Source organism: Sapajus apella, unplaced genomic scaffold (genome assembly GCF_009761245.1).
Source record: "Sapajus apella isolate SASKATOON/1434 unplaced genomic scaffold, GSC_monkey_1.0 scaffold35, whole genome shotgun sequence".
NCBI lineage: Eukaryota > Metazoa > Chordata > Mammalia > Primates > Cebidae > Sapajus > Sapajus apella.
In genome coordinates this window covers 6,238,037-6,254,055 of record NW_022436975.1, presented here as the reverse complement: position 1 = coordinate 6,254,055, position 16,019 = coordinate 6,238,037, and the positions used below count along the sequence as shown (strand labels likewise).

General features: G+C 40.4%; 1 protein-coding gene across 4 annotated transcripts in view; it reads left to right on the top strand.

Moving 5' to 3' along the window:
• LYPLA1 (lysophospholipase 1) overlaps positions 1 to 16,019 on the top strand; it is a 29,752-nt gene that overhangs the window by 3,364 nt on the left and 10,369 nt on the right. For 2 of the 4 annotated variants that reach the window (XR_004274406.1, XM_032296092.1), the window contains exons 3-5: positions 11,857 to 11,922; positions 14,050 to 14,097; positions 15,419 to 15,489. Coding sequence is in view for 1 of the 4 variants with exons in the window: in XM_032296092.1 (XP_032151983.1) it covers positions 11,857 to 11,922; positions 14,050 to 14,097; positions 15,419 to 15,489 (185 nt within the window). In the remaining 3 variants the exon portion in view is untranslated. The remainder of the gene's footprint in view (positions 1 to 11,856; positions 11,923 to 14,049; positions 14,098 to 15,418; positions 15,490 to 16,019) is intronic. The other 2 variants (XR_004274408.1, XR_004274407.1) reach the window with 2 other exon arrangements.

Below are 16,019 nucleotides of genomic sequence, written 5' to 3'. Positions count from 1 at the left end.
TGACCTGCCTGCCTAGGCCTCCCAAAGTGCTGGGATTACAGGCATGAGCCTCTTCACCCAGCCTGTAGTGCTTTTATCCAAATAATCCTGACATTGCTTAATGATGGCCCCAAAGGGCAAGAACAGTGATGTCAACATATTGTTGTAGTTGTTTTTATTATTATCTCTTCCTATGCCTAATTTATACGTTAAACTTTATCACAGATATTATGTATAGAAAAAAACATAGTATATATAGGGTTTGGTGGTATCCATGGATTCAGGCATCCACTAAGGGTTTTAGAGCATCCCCCACTGTTTATTTCTGGAATTTTCCATTTAATATTTTCGAACCACAGTTGACTGTGGGCAGCTGAAACCATGGAAAACAAAACTTAGAAGGACTAGAGTATTTTAAACATTATACAGTCACAGAACATTATCCCATTACATTTAACATTTAGTATTATCTAATATACTCGTATTCAATCTTTGCCAGATTGTTCCATTAATATCCTTTATAGCTATCTCCACCCTAGTTACGCATTGCATTAGTTATCACATCTCTTTTAGTCTCTTTTGTCTCTTTTAATCTGGAACAGTTCCCTAGATTTTCTTTGTCTTTCATGACACTGACACATCTGCAGAGAACAGGTGAGTCCTTTAATTTAGTTTTGTTTGATATTTCCTCATGACTAGATTCAGTTCATGCAATTCTGATATAAATACTATGTAAACAATATGTCCTATTCATTGCACACATCAGTAGACTAATGATGCCGAGTCCCTTTATTGGTGTAACTTGGATCACTTGATTAAGGTGGTATCTTCCAGGTCTCTACTGCAGTTACTTTCCTTTTGTAATTAAAAAGCAAGTTATGGGGAGATACTTTGTGACTATGCAAATTGTTCATCAAGCTTCCACCCAATGTTTTTACCATCCATTGATAATCCTTGCTTGCGTCAATCATTTCTACAATATGATTTTTTAATTCTGTCATTACTTTTTTTTTTGTCATTTTGTTTATTAATCTGCTACTCTTCATTTAGTTAGTATGGACTCAGATTTCTTTTCTATTTATTTATTTGCTTATTTTTCGAGACGGAGTCTGTAGCCCAAGCAGGCTGGAGTGCAGTGGCACAATCTCGGCTCACTGCAACCTCCGCCTCCTTGGTTGAAACAATTCTCCTGCCTCAGCCTCCCAAGTAGCTGGGACTACAGGTGCATGCCACCATGCCCAGCTGATTTTTTGTATTTTTAGTAGAGATGGGGTTTCGCCATGTTGGCCAGGCTGGTCTCAAACACCTGACCTCAAAGTGATTTGTCCACCTTGGCCTCCAAAAGTGCTGTGATTACGGATATGAACCACCGTGCCCAGCCTGGACTCAGATTTATTTAATGGTTTATGTTCTATTATGTTATGTCGTTAACTTTTTAACTTTTCATTTTAAAATAACTTGATATTTACATAAAAGTTAACAGAAATAGCATGTATAACTTCTTTCACCCAGATTACCCAATTGTTAATGTTTCTGAGCTATTAAAGAATAAGTTGCAGATGTGTTGCCTCATTACATCTTAATTCTTTGGTGTACATTTTTAAGTATGAGGACACTCCCATATAACCATCATTAAGAAGTTAACATTGATCAGATACTACGATCTAATCTACCAACTCCATTCACATTTCATTGATTTGAGCCAATACTGTTCTTTATCAGTCCAGGATTATGTAGTGCCTTTAGTTATCATTTCTCCTTAGTTGTCTTTATTCGGAAACAGTCCTTGTCTTTCATGACCTTGACACTTTTCAAGAAGACAGGCTGGGTATGGTAATACCAGTGCTTTGGGAAGCTGAGCACGAGAGTCATTTGAGCCTGAGCAACAGCCAGACCCTGTCTCTACAAAAAAAAAAAAAAAAAAAAGTGTAAGCCAGTTACTTTGTAGAATGTCCCTAAGTTTGGGGTGATTTGGGTTTATCTGATGTCTTGTGAGTTATGCCTTTTTGACAGGAACACGACAGGGGTGTTGCTGTGTCCGTCACAGCGCATCATATTAAGTAGACATGATGATTTTGTTGTTACTGTTGTTGTGTTTTATCACCTGGTTAAGATGGTGTCTGCCAGGTTTTTCCATTTAAGTATAGCACAGGAAATATTTAAAATATTGAATATATAATTATTTAAAAATATTTTGTGGGGAGATACCTTGGTATTATAATATTCCTGATCCCCACCATTTGTTCACCCATGGAGTTAGCACCCATTAATGATTATTGCCAGAATCTATTATTGTGGTAGTTGCCAGATATCTTATGATATTTAAATATTTAAAGTTAAAATATCTTTAAAAAATTTCCTTTATTCTGGCCGGGTGCAGTGGCTCATGCCTGTAATCCCAGCACTTTGGGAGGCCAAGGCAAGTGGATCATCTGAGGTCAGTAGTTTAAGACCAGCCTGGCCAACATGACGAAACCTCGACTCTACTAAGAATACGAAAATCAGCTGGGCAGGACGGCGCACGCCTGTTGTCCCATCTACTAGGGAGGTGGAGGTTGCAGTGAGCTGAGATGGCACCACTGCACTCCAATCTGGATGACAGTGAGATTCAGTCTCAAAAAAAAATTTTTTTTCCTTTATTCTGGATTTATTCTTTAGCAGGCTACTGTGGAGTAGAGCCTTTCCTTTCTCCCTTATGTATTACATATGTACATACTCATTTGTTTTAAAATTTTACATCAGTACAGACTCTTGGATTCCTGTTGTTTTCAGAGGATAACAGTTAATTGTGAAGTTAGTTATTTATTTTGATACTCAAATTGTCCTTTAGTTGGCCACAGTAACCATGTCAAGCTGCTACTCAATGTCTTTTGGACATATCCCCATCCTTATTTAATCACTTCCTCACTTCACGGTACAAGATTTTTTCTGGGATCATCTATATTTTTCTTGCTCTAGTCTGGAGTGGACTCAGCCATTTTTCTAAGAACACTGGTTCCTTTTAGCAGACAGTGAGAGCTGGGTGCCATGTGTGCTCCCAAATCTAGGCTATTGGTGGTAGATAGAGCTAGGAATATGTGCCCCTACATACATATGTACACACATAACCAGTTTTAGTATTTATAAGTATTCAAAATCTTGTTTATAGTGATTCTTCCAATTGCAGCCCAGCACCACAGGGTTTATTATAGCCTTCTCCCTTTCCATATTGGTAATTCCGTGAGGAATCTGGCTTCTGTTCTGGGGGTTCTGGACAACAGTGCAGCTCTGGAGCGCCCCCTTCCAGTTGCCCCAGTTCACAGCTATGCTTCATTTGTGGGGACCTCTCCACATCTGCTGAACGTGACACCTGAAAGTTCAGTTCCAATTAAGGGGAAACTGGGAGGAGGAAAGGCCAGGTGGAAAGCTTGGTTCTCTTCATGTGCTCCCCTCCCTGCTACCCCTCAGCCCCGATGTATTCCAGGAGTTACTTGTCTGTGTTACCAGTCCCTGTGAGATTTCCTAGGCCAAGGAGATTATGAAAGTGTAGAGAAGAATGTTTGAAAGTTAAAGAAGTGGTTGACTGTATCAGATTTTACTGAGAGGTCAAACAAGGTGAGGATTGAAGATGAATTGGCAACATGGATATGTTTTGTGACCATAATAAGTTTGCAAGTCTTCTTCTAATCAACAGGTATTAATAATAGAATTATAGAATGTGATCTGGAGATCATTTAATTACAGGGAATGGAAAACTCGTCAGCTAGCTTAAACAAAAATTAGAATTTCTGGAATGATAGGACAGCCCACTAGCATATAAAGTCCATGAAGGTAAAGGTTTCTTTAAGAAACTTTCATTAAGATAAAATTCACATACCATAAAATTTACCTGAGCACAGGGATTTTTTGTTTTTTGTTAATACTGTATTCCCAATGCTAGAATAGTATAAGACATGTAATAACACTAAGTATTTGGACAAATAAATGAATAAATAAGGAATTAAAGGGCGAGACATATGAGAAGCATCAGTCACCACATGTATTAGTTTCCTGAGGCTGCCATTACAAATAACCACAAACTAGATGACTTAAACAACAGAAATTCATTCTCACAGTTAAATAGGCTGAAAGTCCAAAACGAAGCTGTCAGCAGGGCCACCTACATTCCCTCTAATGGGAGATCCATCCTTGCCTGTTCCAGTTTCTCATGGCTCCCGGCTTTCCTTGGCCTCAGGCAGCATACTCCCAACTTCTGCCTCTGTCTTCATGTGACCTTCTTTGCTGTGTATCTGTCCTCTCCTCCTCTTAGGAGGACACTAGTTATTGGATTTAGGGCTCACCCTAATCCAGTGTGATCTCAACGCAACCGTTAACTAAGGAAATCTGCCAAGAGCCTATTTCTAAATAAACTCACATTCTGAGGTTTCAGGCAGATGTGAACTTAAGGGGAACACTTCAACTACACCATTATTCTCACTACCTTTTTCTGGCCTTGTGGTCTCTCACTTGCTTCTTTCTGTAGATTTACATAATTCTCAGTGTCAACACACTCTTGTCATCCAAAAGTGAATGATCCTAGCTCTTACTTCTATCAACCCTAGTTCTGGTGTTCAGTTAAGAAACTGATCTGTCTTAGGTCGTTTTTCTTCTTGCCTAGTTAGTTGGTAAGAATGATTGGGACTGATAGGACAGTCCTTAAGAATAATGCATGAATGGGGATAAGGTTGAGTGGCATTTCTTGTACAGACCTGGACAGAATCTCTTTGAGTTTTTAGTTCTACACCCATATTACTACAGGATAATGAATAAATGGAAATAATGCTTTAGTTACTCTGCAGGGTTTTGTTTGTTTGTTTTGAGACAGAGTCTCACTCTGTCATCCAGGCTGGAGTGCAGTGGTATGGTCTCAGCTCACTGCAACCTCTGCCTCCCGGGTTCAAGCAGTTCTCTGCCTCAGCCTCCCAATTAGCTGGGATTTCAGGCGCCTGCCACCACGCCTGGCTAATTTTTTGTATTTTTAGTAGAGATGGAGTTTCACCATCTTGATCAGGCTGGCCTTGAACTCCTGACCTTGTGATCCACTCACCTCAACCTCTCAAAGTGCTGGGATTACAGACATGAATCACCATGCCTGGCCTGGAGTCAGATTTTTATAACCTGTATAGACCTTTGAATTATCCGGTAAAGCCAGCTATAGGTTATGGATGGGAAAACTGAGAACTAGAAAGGCATTGATTTTCATACTATAGCATGCCTCAAAATCACCTGAAAGGCTTCATTCTTGGGTACCACTGCCAGTTTCTGATTGAGTGGGTCTGGAATAAGGCCCAGGAATTTACATTTCTTTCTTTTTTTCTTTTGAGATAGGGTCTGTCACTCTGTTGCCCAGGCTGGAGTGCAGTGGCGTGAACACAGCTCATTGCAGCCTTGACCTCCTGGGCTCAAGTGATCTTCCCAACTCAGCCTCCCAGGTGGCCGCAAGTACAGCTGTGCACCACTGTGTCTGGCTGTTTCTTAGTTTTTGTAAAGATGGGGGCTCACTATGTTGCCCAGGTTAGTCTAATTCCTGGTTTCAAGCCATCCGCCACCTGGGCCTCCCAAAATGCTGCGATTACAGGCATGAACGACTGTGCTTGGCCAGAATTTGCATTTCTAACAAGTTCTCATTGGATGCTGATGCTACAGGTCTGCAGACTACTTATTTCCCTCCTTGGCAACCACTGTCTCCTTTTGCTTCTGTGGATTTGCTTATTCTAGATACTGTGTATAAATGGAATCAGATAATATTTGGTTGTTTGCATTTGGCTTCTTTCACTTTATGGCATAATATTTTTCAGGCTCATCTATGTTGTAACATGTACCAATACTGCTTCCTTTCATTGCCAAGTAAATAATTACCTGAGCTTGGTGTTGTGCACCTGTAGTCTCAGCTACTTGGGAGGTCGAGTCAGGAGGGTACTTTCAGGCCAGGAGTTCGAGTCTAGCCTGGGCAATATAGTGAGACTCTGTCTCTTAAAAAGAAAATTCACATAAAAACAATTCATTCATCAATTAATGAACATTTGGATTGTTTCTACTTTTTGACTATAATGAATTGACTATAATGAATAATACTGCACACTCACGTACAAGACTTTGTGGGGACATATGTTTTTAGTTCTCTGGGGTATATACCGGGGAGTTGAATTGCTGAGTCAATGGTAGCTCTATGAAGAACTCCAAGACAGTTTTCATGGCAGCTGTATGTGGGTGCTCTAATTTCTCCTTATCCTTGTTAACACTTGTTATTGTCTTTTTGATTATAGCCATCCATGGGTATGTGAAGTGGTGCCTCTTTGTGGTTTTGATTTGCATTTCCCAGTGGCTAATGTTGAGCATCTTCTCATGTCCTTGTTGGTCATTTGCATATTTTCTTTGGAGAAATACCTGTTCAGATGCTTTGCCCCTTTAAGAATTGGGTTGCGTTTTTGTTGTTGATTTCTAAGAATTGTGTATATAGCCTGGACGCTGGACTCCTGTCAGATATATTATTTGTAAGTATTGTCTCCCATTCCGTGGGGTGGCTTTGCACCCTCTTGGTAGTATGTTTCGCAGCACAACAGTTTCATCCTGATGATTTTGTTTTCTTTGAGATGGAGTTTTGCTCTGTAGCCCAGGCGGTAATGTAGTGGTGCAGTCTCAGCTCACTGTAGTCTCTGCCACATGGGTTCCAGCGATTCTTCTGCCTTGGCCTACCGGGTAGCTGGGATTACAGGCACACACTGCCATGCCTGCCCAATTTACAAGTCTTTCACTTATTTTGTTAAATTATTCCTCTAAGTATTTTATTCTTTTGGATACTATTATAAATGGAATTGTTTTCTTTATTACATTTTTGTATTGTTCATTGCTAGTGTATAGAAGTATACATTTTAAATTTTTTTATTTTTATTTTTATTTATTTATTTATTTATTTTGAGACAGAGTTCTGTTCTTGTTGCCCAGGCTGGAGTACAATGGCACTATCTCTGCCCACTGCAACCTCCGCCTCCCAGGTTCAAGCGATTCTCCTGCCTCAGCCTCCCGAGTAACCGGGATTACAGGCACTCGCCACCACACCTGGCTAATTTTGTATTTTTAGGAGAGATGGGGTTCTCCAAATTGGTCAGGCTGGTCTTGAACTCCTGACCTCAGGTGATCCGCCCGCCTTGGCCTCCCAAAGTGCTGGGATTACAGGCGTGAGCTACCGCACCTGGCGATTTTTATTTTTATTTTTTGATACAGAGTCTCACTGTGTTGCCCAGGCTGGAATGCAGTGGCATGATCTTGGCTCACTGCAACCTCTGCCTTCTGGGTTTAAGTGATTCTCTTGCCTTAGCCTCCCAAGTAGCTGGGATTACAGGCATGTGCCACTATGCCTGGCTAATTTCTGTATTTTTAGTAGTGTTGGGGTTTTACCATGTTGGCCTGGCTGGTCTCGAACTCCTGACCTCAGGTCATCTTCCCTCCTTGGCCTCCCAAAAGTGCTATGATTACAGGCATGAACCACCGCACTGCACCCAGCCTGGGTAAATTTTTTGTAACCTGGGATCTTGCTGACCTCATTAGCTCTTAGGATGTTTTTGTAGATGTCATAGGATTTTTCTGTATATAAGATCATAAGATACTGAGCTCACAAGATCATGAGAGAGAATTTTACTGCTTCCTTTCCAATCCAGATGCCGTATATCTTGCCTGTTTCCCTGGCTACAATCTTCAGTAAAATAGAGTATGGTATTTATTAACGTTTTTATGTTGAACCACTCTTGCATTCTAGGGAAAATCCCTCTTGGTCATGGTGTATAATCCTAATTATATGTCGATAGATTTGGTTTGGTAGTTTTTAGGGCTTTGTATTTATATTCTTATGGGATAGAGTGTCATTTTCATTTTGAGACAAGGTCGCACTCTGTCACCTAGGCTAGAATGCAGTGGAGTGAACACAGCTCACTGCAGCCTCAACCTCCCAGGCTCAAACAATCCTCCAAGTATTTGGGACCACAGGTGCACTCCACCATGCCTGGCTAATTTTCTTATTTTTTGTAGAGTTGGGGGTCTTACCATCCTGCTCAGGCTGGTCTTGAACTCTTGGGCTCAAGCAGTCCCCCCACTTTGGCCTCCTAAAGCGTTGAGATTACTTGGGATTATGGGTGTGAGCCATCACACCTGGCTTGTCATTTGTTTTTTCTTGTATGTATCCGTTGGTTTTGATATCAGAGTAATAATGGCCTGCCTTCTAAATGAGTAAGTTTTCCTTCTTTTTTTCGGTGGAAAGGAATGAGGATTCTTTCAACATTGGATTGGTAGACTTCACCTTGAAGCCATGTGGTACTGGGCCTTTCCCTGTGAGGCATTTTTGATTACTGATTCAATTTCTTATTATAGCCCTGTCCAGATTTTGTTTCTTGAATCCCTTTTTGGTAGTTTGTGTCCTTCCAGGAATTTGTTTATTTAATCAAGGTTATCTAATTTATTACCATGTAATTGTTCATACTATTCTCTTATAATCTTTTCTATGTGTCAAGTTAGTAGTAGTCTGTTCTTTGATTCCTGATTATAGTAATTTGAGTCTTCTCTTTTTTTTTCCCCCATGGTGGATCTAGCTAAAGATTGGCCATTTTTGTTCGTATTTTCGAAGAACTGACTTTTGGTTTAATTGATAATCTCTCTCTCTCTCTTTTTCTTTTTTTTTTTTTTTTTTGAGACGGAGTGTCGCTTTTTTCGCCCAGGCTGGAGTACAGTGACTCCATCTCAGTTCACTGCAACCTCTGCCTCCCGGGTTCAAGCGATTCTCCTGTGACAGCCTCCTGAGTAGCTGGGACTACAGACATGTGCCATCACCCCCAGCTAGTTTTTCTATTTTTGATAGATACGGCGTTTCACCATGTTGGCCAGACTGGTGTCAGACTCTGACCTCAAGTGATCCACTGCCTCAGCTTCCCAAGGTGCTGGGATTACAGGCATGAGCCGCTGAAGCCTGGTCTCTATTGCATTTATTTCCTCTCTAGTTTTCATTATTTTCTTCTTTCTGTTAACTTTGGGTTAGAGTGTGTGTATGTGTGTGTTTTCAGGTAGAAGATTAGGTTGTTAATCTGAGATCTTTATTTTAATATTTATTTAGTTTTTTGTCACCCAGGCTGGAGTGCAGTGGCGCGATCTAAGCTCACTGCAACCTCTGCCTCCAGAGTAGCTTGGATTACAGGTGTCCACTGCCATGCCTGGCTAATTTTTTTATTTTTAGTAGAGGCAGGGTTTCACCATGTTGGCCACACTAGTCTTGAACTCCTGACCTCAAGTGATACACCCACCTCAGCCTCCCAAAGTGCTGAGATTACAGGTGTGAGCCATTGTACCTGGCCAGAGATCTTTATTTTTATTTTATTTTATTTATTTATTTATTTATTTTTGAGATGGAGCCTCGCTCTGTCGCCCAGGCTGGAGTGCAGTGGCGTGATCTTGGCTCATTGCAACCTCTGCCTCCCGGGTTTCAGCGACTCTTCTGCCTAAGCCTCCTGAGTAGCTGGTATTACAGGTGTGTGCTGCCATGCCTGGCTAATTTTTTGTAGAGATGGGGTTTCAGTATATTGGCCAGACTGGTGTCAAACTCCTGACCTCAGGTGATCCACCCTCCTTAGCCTCCCAAAGTGCTGGGATTACAGGTGTGAGCCACTATGCCAGCCCAACTGAACATTTAAGATTTGAATACTTGACTATATTATAATCCAATACAGTTTTCAAAAATAGCAAATCCAACTCAAAAAAGTTCTTACACCAAACCAATCTGAGTTTAGAACTGTTTAACAATTGCCAAGCAAAGCAACTGATAAATTCTCTACCCACCAGACTCAACTACTAAAGTATACATGGTCCCCAATTTACAGTGGTTAGACTTAAGATTTTTCAACTTTACAATGGCACGAAAGGAATACATCAGTACGCTGCTCAACTTTTCAGCTTTGCCAGACGTGACCCCGTCGTGAGTCGAGGTGCATCTATATTCAGCTAATGGTCACCAGATTTGGCTGAGTGTGGCCTTTTCTGGGCTACCTGCAGCTCACTGCTGATCTCATCCATTTAAATTGCTGGAGTTCTAATTTATCAAATATTCTTTTTTCTGAACATTTTGGCATTTCGGTTTTTTCACGCAGATTTCTCATTGTACGTTCTTACAAATGAATATTTGCAGACATCATTTTTTCCTTAGAAAAAGGTAATGTCACAAAATTCTTAAAATGGTAATGTCACAAAAATCTTTTAAAAAATTAGGCCCTTGCATATATATTGTTAAATTAGTCTAGAAGAATATTTTAAAATCAGAGATAGAAGTTGAAGACACCTCTGATAAAGTAGGTTAAGATCACATAGTGAAGAAATGATTGCTGTGCTCTGTGTTTGAATGTTATTATGTAGCCCATAAGAACTCAGAAAAATCAAATGACAAATACTATCATTTTAGGAATATTAGTCTAAGCAAATACAGTTCTAACTCTCATGCAAGCTAAAAATTATAATGAAAAGCTCGATTTTTCAGCCGGGTGTGGTGACTCACGGCTGTAATCCCAGCTACTTGGGAGGCTAAGGCAGGAGAATTGCTCGAACCTGGGAGTTAGAGTTTGTAGTGAGCTGAGATCACACGATTGCTCTCCAGCCTGGGCAACAAAGCAAGACTCTGTCTCAAAAAAAAGAAACAAAGAAAAAAGGAAAACTCGATTTTTCATAGTGTGAATATATAAAGAGTTCCCAGCTTATTATGGCTAAATTTATGGTTTTTTCACTTTGTGATGAATTTATCATGATGTAAACCCTCCTAAGTTGAGAAGCATCTGTATATCAAAAAATATTTCACAACAGGGGTCAGTAATTGTTTTCTGTAAAGGACCAAAAGAATCAACATTTTAGGCTTTGCCAGCCAGGAGATCTCTGTTGCAACTATTCAGTTCAGCCACTCAGGATGAAAATTAACCATAGATAACATGTAAACAATGGATGTGGTTCATTTTGGTTCCGTGTGAATTTTAAAACATTGTTTTTTAACTTCTTGAAGAATGTCATTGGCAGTTTGAAAGGAATAGCTGATTTTGTATTTTTAGTAGAGATGGGGTTTCACTATGTTGGCCAGGCTGGTCTTGAACTCCTGACCTCGTGATCTGCCTGCCTTGGCCTCCCAAAGTGCTGGGATTACAGGCGTGAGCCACTGTGCCCGGCCGAGGCTTTTTTTTTTTAAAGTAAAATGTGAATTATGTTATTTGTCTTGCCTACTTTATAAACACATTGTATAAGGCTCTACTTTGGAAATTTTGAAGGCCTGTGGAAATATCTGAAGGGGCATACATTACTGTTCAGACATCTGAGAAATAATCTTTATTCCTAGGTAAAACTTAACTAGCTGTTGGGTTGTTTTTAGATTCATGGTGTTGTTTTAATAGTATTGAGGACCCACTTTTTTTTTTTTTTTTTTGGCGTTGAGACCGAGTCTCAACGCCAGGCTGGAGTGCAGTGGCCTGATCTTGGCTCACTGCAATCTCTGCCTCCCGGGTTCAAGCAATTCTCCTACCTCAGCCTCCCGAGTAGCTGGGACTACAGCTGCACGCCACCATGCCCAGCTAATTTTTGTATTTTTAATAGAGACAGGGTTTCACCATGTTGGCCAGGATGGTCTTGATCTCTTGACCTCGTGATCTGCCCACCTTGGCCTCCCAAAGTGCTGGGATTACAGGCATGAGCCAGAGGACCCACATTTTACAGATATTTTTATCTTCACAGTTTTTTAAAGTACTATTTACCTTTATCTTCACAGGTTTTTAAAGTACTATTCTACTACTTACTTATTGGGATTTAAAACAGTATATAATAGCATTATTCAAATGATTTTTCCACTAGGCACGGATGGGCGGAAGCCTTTGCAGGTATCAGAAGTTCACATATCAAATATATCTGCCCACATGCGTGAGTATTTCTGATCTTCAGGCTTGTGATTCAGAGTCTGGAGAGGAGCAATTGTCATTGTTTTACCTTTCCAGAAAAGTATTTAAATATAATTAATTTTTATTATTTAAATATTCAGTTTAAAAATGAAGATTAGTAGAATTCCTTAAAACTTTATAAAATGATTTCTTAAATTGATTTTTTTTTCGTTTTCTCTTTCGTTAAGCAATTTAAAGTATCTCTCTCTATAAGGCCAGAAAAATTATTATTTTTATTTATTTATTTTTGAGACGGAGTCTTGCTCTGTCACCCAGGCTGGAGTGCAGTGGTGCGATCTTGGCTCACTGCAACCTCCACCTCCTGGGTTCTAGTGAGTCTCCTGCCTCAGCCTCCTGAGCAGCTAGGATTACAGGTGTGTGCCACCATGCCCAGCTAATTTTTGTATTTTTAGTAGAGGCAGGATTTCACCATGTTGGCCAGGCTAGTCTCAAATGCCTGACCTCAAGTGATCCACCTGCCTTGGCCTCCCAGAAAAATTATTTTAGATATACAAATACCTATACAATTCTAGGATATCACCCGGATATCTCTGAAGGGGAATTACCTGTTAGATTTGTGAGTAATCTTTATTATGTTGAAACCACTCTTTAATTTTATCGTTTAGAGGCAATGTGTTGTACTGTGGAAAGAACACAGACTTTGGAATATGATAGGTTTGGTTTTGAATTCTGGCTCTGAAAGTATTTGTGGATGTCAAAAAGAAATTGGTAAGTTTTGAACAAACTTAGAAAATCAATAAGATTGGCACGTTAGGTCAAGCTTGTGCAGCCTGTGGCCCCGGTCAGCTTTGAATGCAGCCCAGTACAAATTGTAAGCTTTCTGAAAACATTATGTGATTTTTTTTTGTATTTTTAGATATTATTTTATTTTAATTTTAGCTCATCAGCTCTTGTTAGTGTTAATGTATTTTTATATGTGACCCAGGACAATTCTTCTTCCATTGTAGCCCAGGGAAACCAAATGATTGGACACCCTTGTTTTAGATCAAAAGATTGCTGATAAGCAATAGCCATGGAGAAGACCAGAAGGGATTGGACATACTCATATAAGTTAGTAATTCATCCTCAGAAGTGTTAGTAGCAGTAAAGTTGGGACAGATACATGAATATGAAAGAGGGAATGGAAAGAACAGCTGAGAAGAGGATAAGAAAACATTTCTTCCTTTTTTAATCCTGAAATAGACGGTCTGTCTCTGTAGGCTACAATGAATACTGTGGCTAGGGTTGCTATATCCTGTATTATTCTACTCAAGCCAGAGAAGACAGAATTCTTCTTTTTTTTTTTTTTTTTTTTAAAGAAGGAGTCCTGCTCCATTGCCCAGGCTGGAGTACGGTGGCATGACCTCGAATCACGGCAACCTCTGCCTCCCAAGTTCAAACGATTCTTCTGCCTCAGGCTCCTGAGTAGCTGGGACTACAGGCACATGCCACCATGCCTGGCAGATTTTTGTATTTTTCACCATATTGGCCAAGCTGGGCTCCAACTCCTGACCTCGTGATCTGCCCGCCGTGGCCTCCCAAAGTGCCAGGATTACAGGCATAAGCTATTGCACCTGGCCCATCATAGATTTGAATTGGCTATAATGGACAGTTAGGCAAATTTTGGATTTCCCTTATTTATTCAGAGGTCTCTTAATTAAGCGGGTACACAGCTAAGAACTAGAAAATTAGCAAAAGTGTAATCTGAGCATATAGGCATTGAGGTTACAGTATCAGTGTAATAAAGTCGCTCATTGTCCTTAGTCCCATACCAGAATCTCATATTTTATACATTTCCAGCTGTCTTGGTTTCCAGTTTCTCTTCTCATGTCTGAGAAGTTAAAAGTAGTAAGGAAGGGTGTGAGAAGGGAAAAGGTATTCGTCAAGCTTAGTCCTTTGTTGCTGTTCCTCTGTCTTCAGAACACATTTGGAGGGGCGTGGAGAGCAGACTTGTACAGGTGTGGATGAAGTAAACAGTTCATATATTAAAACTGTAGCGTGGAGTATCGTGTAGGTCTCAAGTAATTATCTGTTTTAGATTAATGGAATTTTATCTAAAAGTTTGTATGCTTTGTTATTCTGATTTTGCTGTTTTTTCTTTTCCTTGTAGGCCTGTTATGCCTGTTACACTAAATATGAACATGGCTATGCCTTCATGGTAAGTGAGAATTTACTTATTCAGTAAGAACATTATATTGCTTATTTTATGTAATGTTATAAGAAACACTTTTGTGTACAGCAGTTTTTATTTAGCTGTTTTTTAACTTGCAAAGTTGCATAGTTAACCTTATTTACATTTTTATGCTCTAGATTTAGGGGTAAACTTAAGGAGCTGTACGAACAGGTAGAGAAATAGGCGAGAAGGTGTGAATAAAAATCACGTGGGAGGCTCTCTTCTGCTGCTTGATAAACCTTTGTTGATTTTAGTAACCCAACATTCAGATGACCCCTATTAAGCCACAGCCTCTTCACCTTTCCAATTTCTTGTCTACCTGGGTTGTTTTTAAGGAAACCACTTCCCTTTCAGCCCTCTGAAGATATTCTCACAGTCCCTGTGTAGGGTCAGTTTTTTGTTCCTGTGTGCTACTTCCAGACTTTGATTTTTCCTGACTGTTCTCTGAGATTCCTACCATCAGGTTGGGAGGCTGAGGCTGAAGAATCACTTGAACCCAGGAGGCGGAGGTTGCAGTGAGCCGAGATTGCGCCACTGCACTCCAGCCTGGTGACAGAGCAAGACTCCGTCAAAAAAAAAAAAAAAAAAATGATGACTTTAGGGCTGGGCGTAGTGGCTCACGCCTGTAATCCTAGCACTTTGGGAGGTTGGGGCAGGTGGATCAAAAGATCAAGATCATCCTGGCCAACATGGTGAAACCTTGTCCTACTAAAAATACAAAAATTAGCCAGGCATAGTAGCACATGCCTGTATTCCCAGCCACTCCAGAGACTGAGGCAAGAGAATCACTTGAACCCATGAGGCGGAGGTTGCAGTGAGCTAAGATCATGCTACTGCATCCAGCCTGGCAACAGAGGGATACCCATCTCAAAAAAAAAAAAAAAAATGTTTACTTTAGCCAGGCATGGTGGTTCACACCTGTAAACCCAGCACTTTGAAGTTGAGGTGGATCAATTGAGGTCAGGAGTTCAAGACCAGCCTGGCCAGCATAGCGAAACCCCATCTCTACTAAAAATATAAAAATTAGTCAGGCATGGTGGCATGCCCTTGTAGTCTCAGCTACTCAGGAGACTAAGGCAGGAGAATCGCATGAACCTGGGAAGGGGAGGCTGCAGTAAGCTGAGACCGTACCACTGCACTTCAGCCTGAGCAACGAGCGAGATTTCGTCTCAAAAAAAATAAAAATATATATATTTCTGATTATCCCTTTAATCCAAGCTACCATGAATGTAGTAAAATATACTTCTTATAATAATAGATTTTCTTAGAATCAAAAGGTTCTTTTTAGATTTGCCTTATTTTACAGGTTTGATATTATTGGGCTTTCACCAGATTCACAGGAAGATGAACCTGGGATTAAACAGGCTGCAGAAAACAGTAAGTACAGAAAATGTTTATAAAGCCAAAAGCATTCTTAAGTGTTTTTAGTAGATTCATTAATCACATTGGTACTGGTTAAAAATGACACATTTGGGCCTGGCACGGTGGCTTACGCTTGTAACTCTGTAACTCACGCCTGTAAACTCTATTAGACATATAATAATTTTGCTTTGATTTATATGGGAAAATGGAGAAAACAGCAAAATGTTTAATAGTTTTTACCAGTTATTTTCATTAAGGAGACTTGGAATAACAATGAAAATAATGATATAGGGCCGGGCGCGGTGGCTCAAGCCTGTAATCCCAGCACTTTGGGAGGCCGAGGCGGGTGGATCACGAGGTCAAGAGATCGAGACCATCCTGGTCAACATGGTGAAACCCCGTCTCTACTAAAAATACAAAAAATTAGCTGGGCATGGTGGCGCGTGCCTGTAGTCCCAGCTGCTCAGGAGGCTGAGGCAGGAGAATTGCCTGAACCCAGGAGGCGGAGGTTGCGGTGAGCCGAGATCGCGCCATTGCACTCCAGC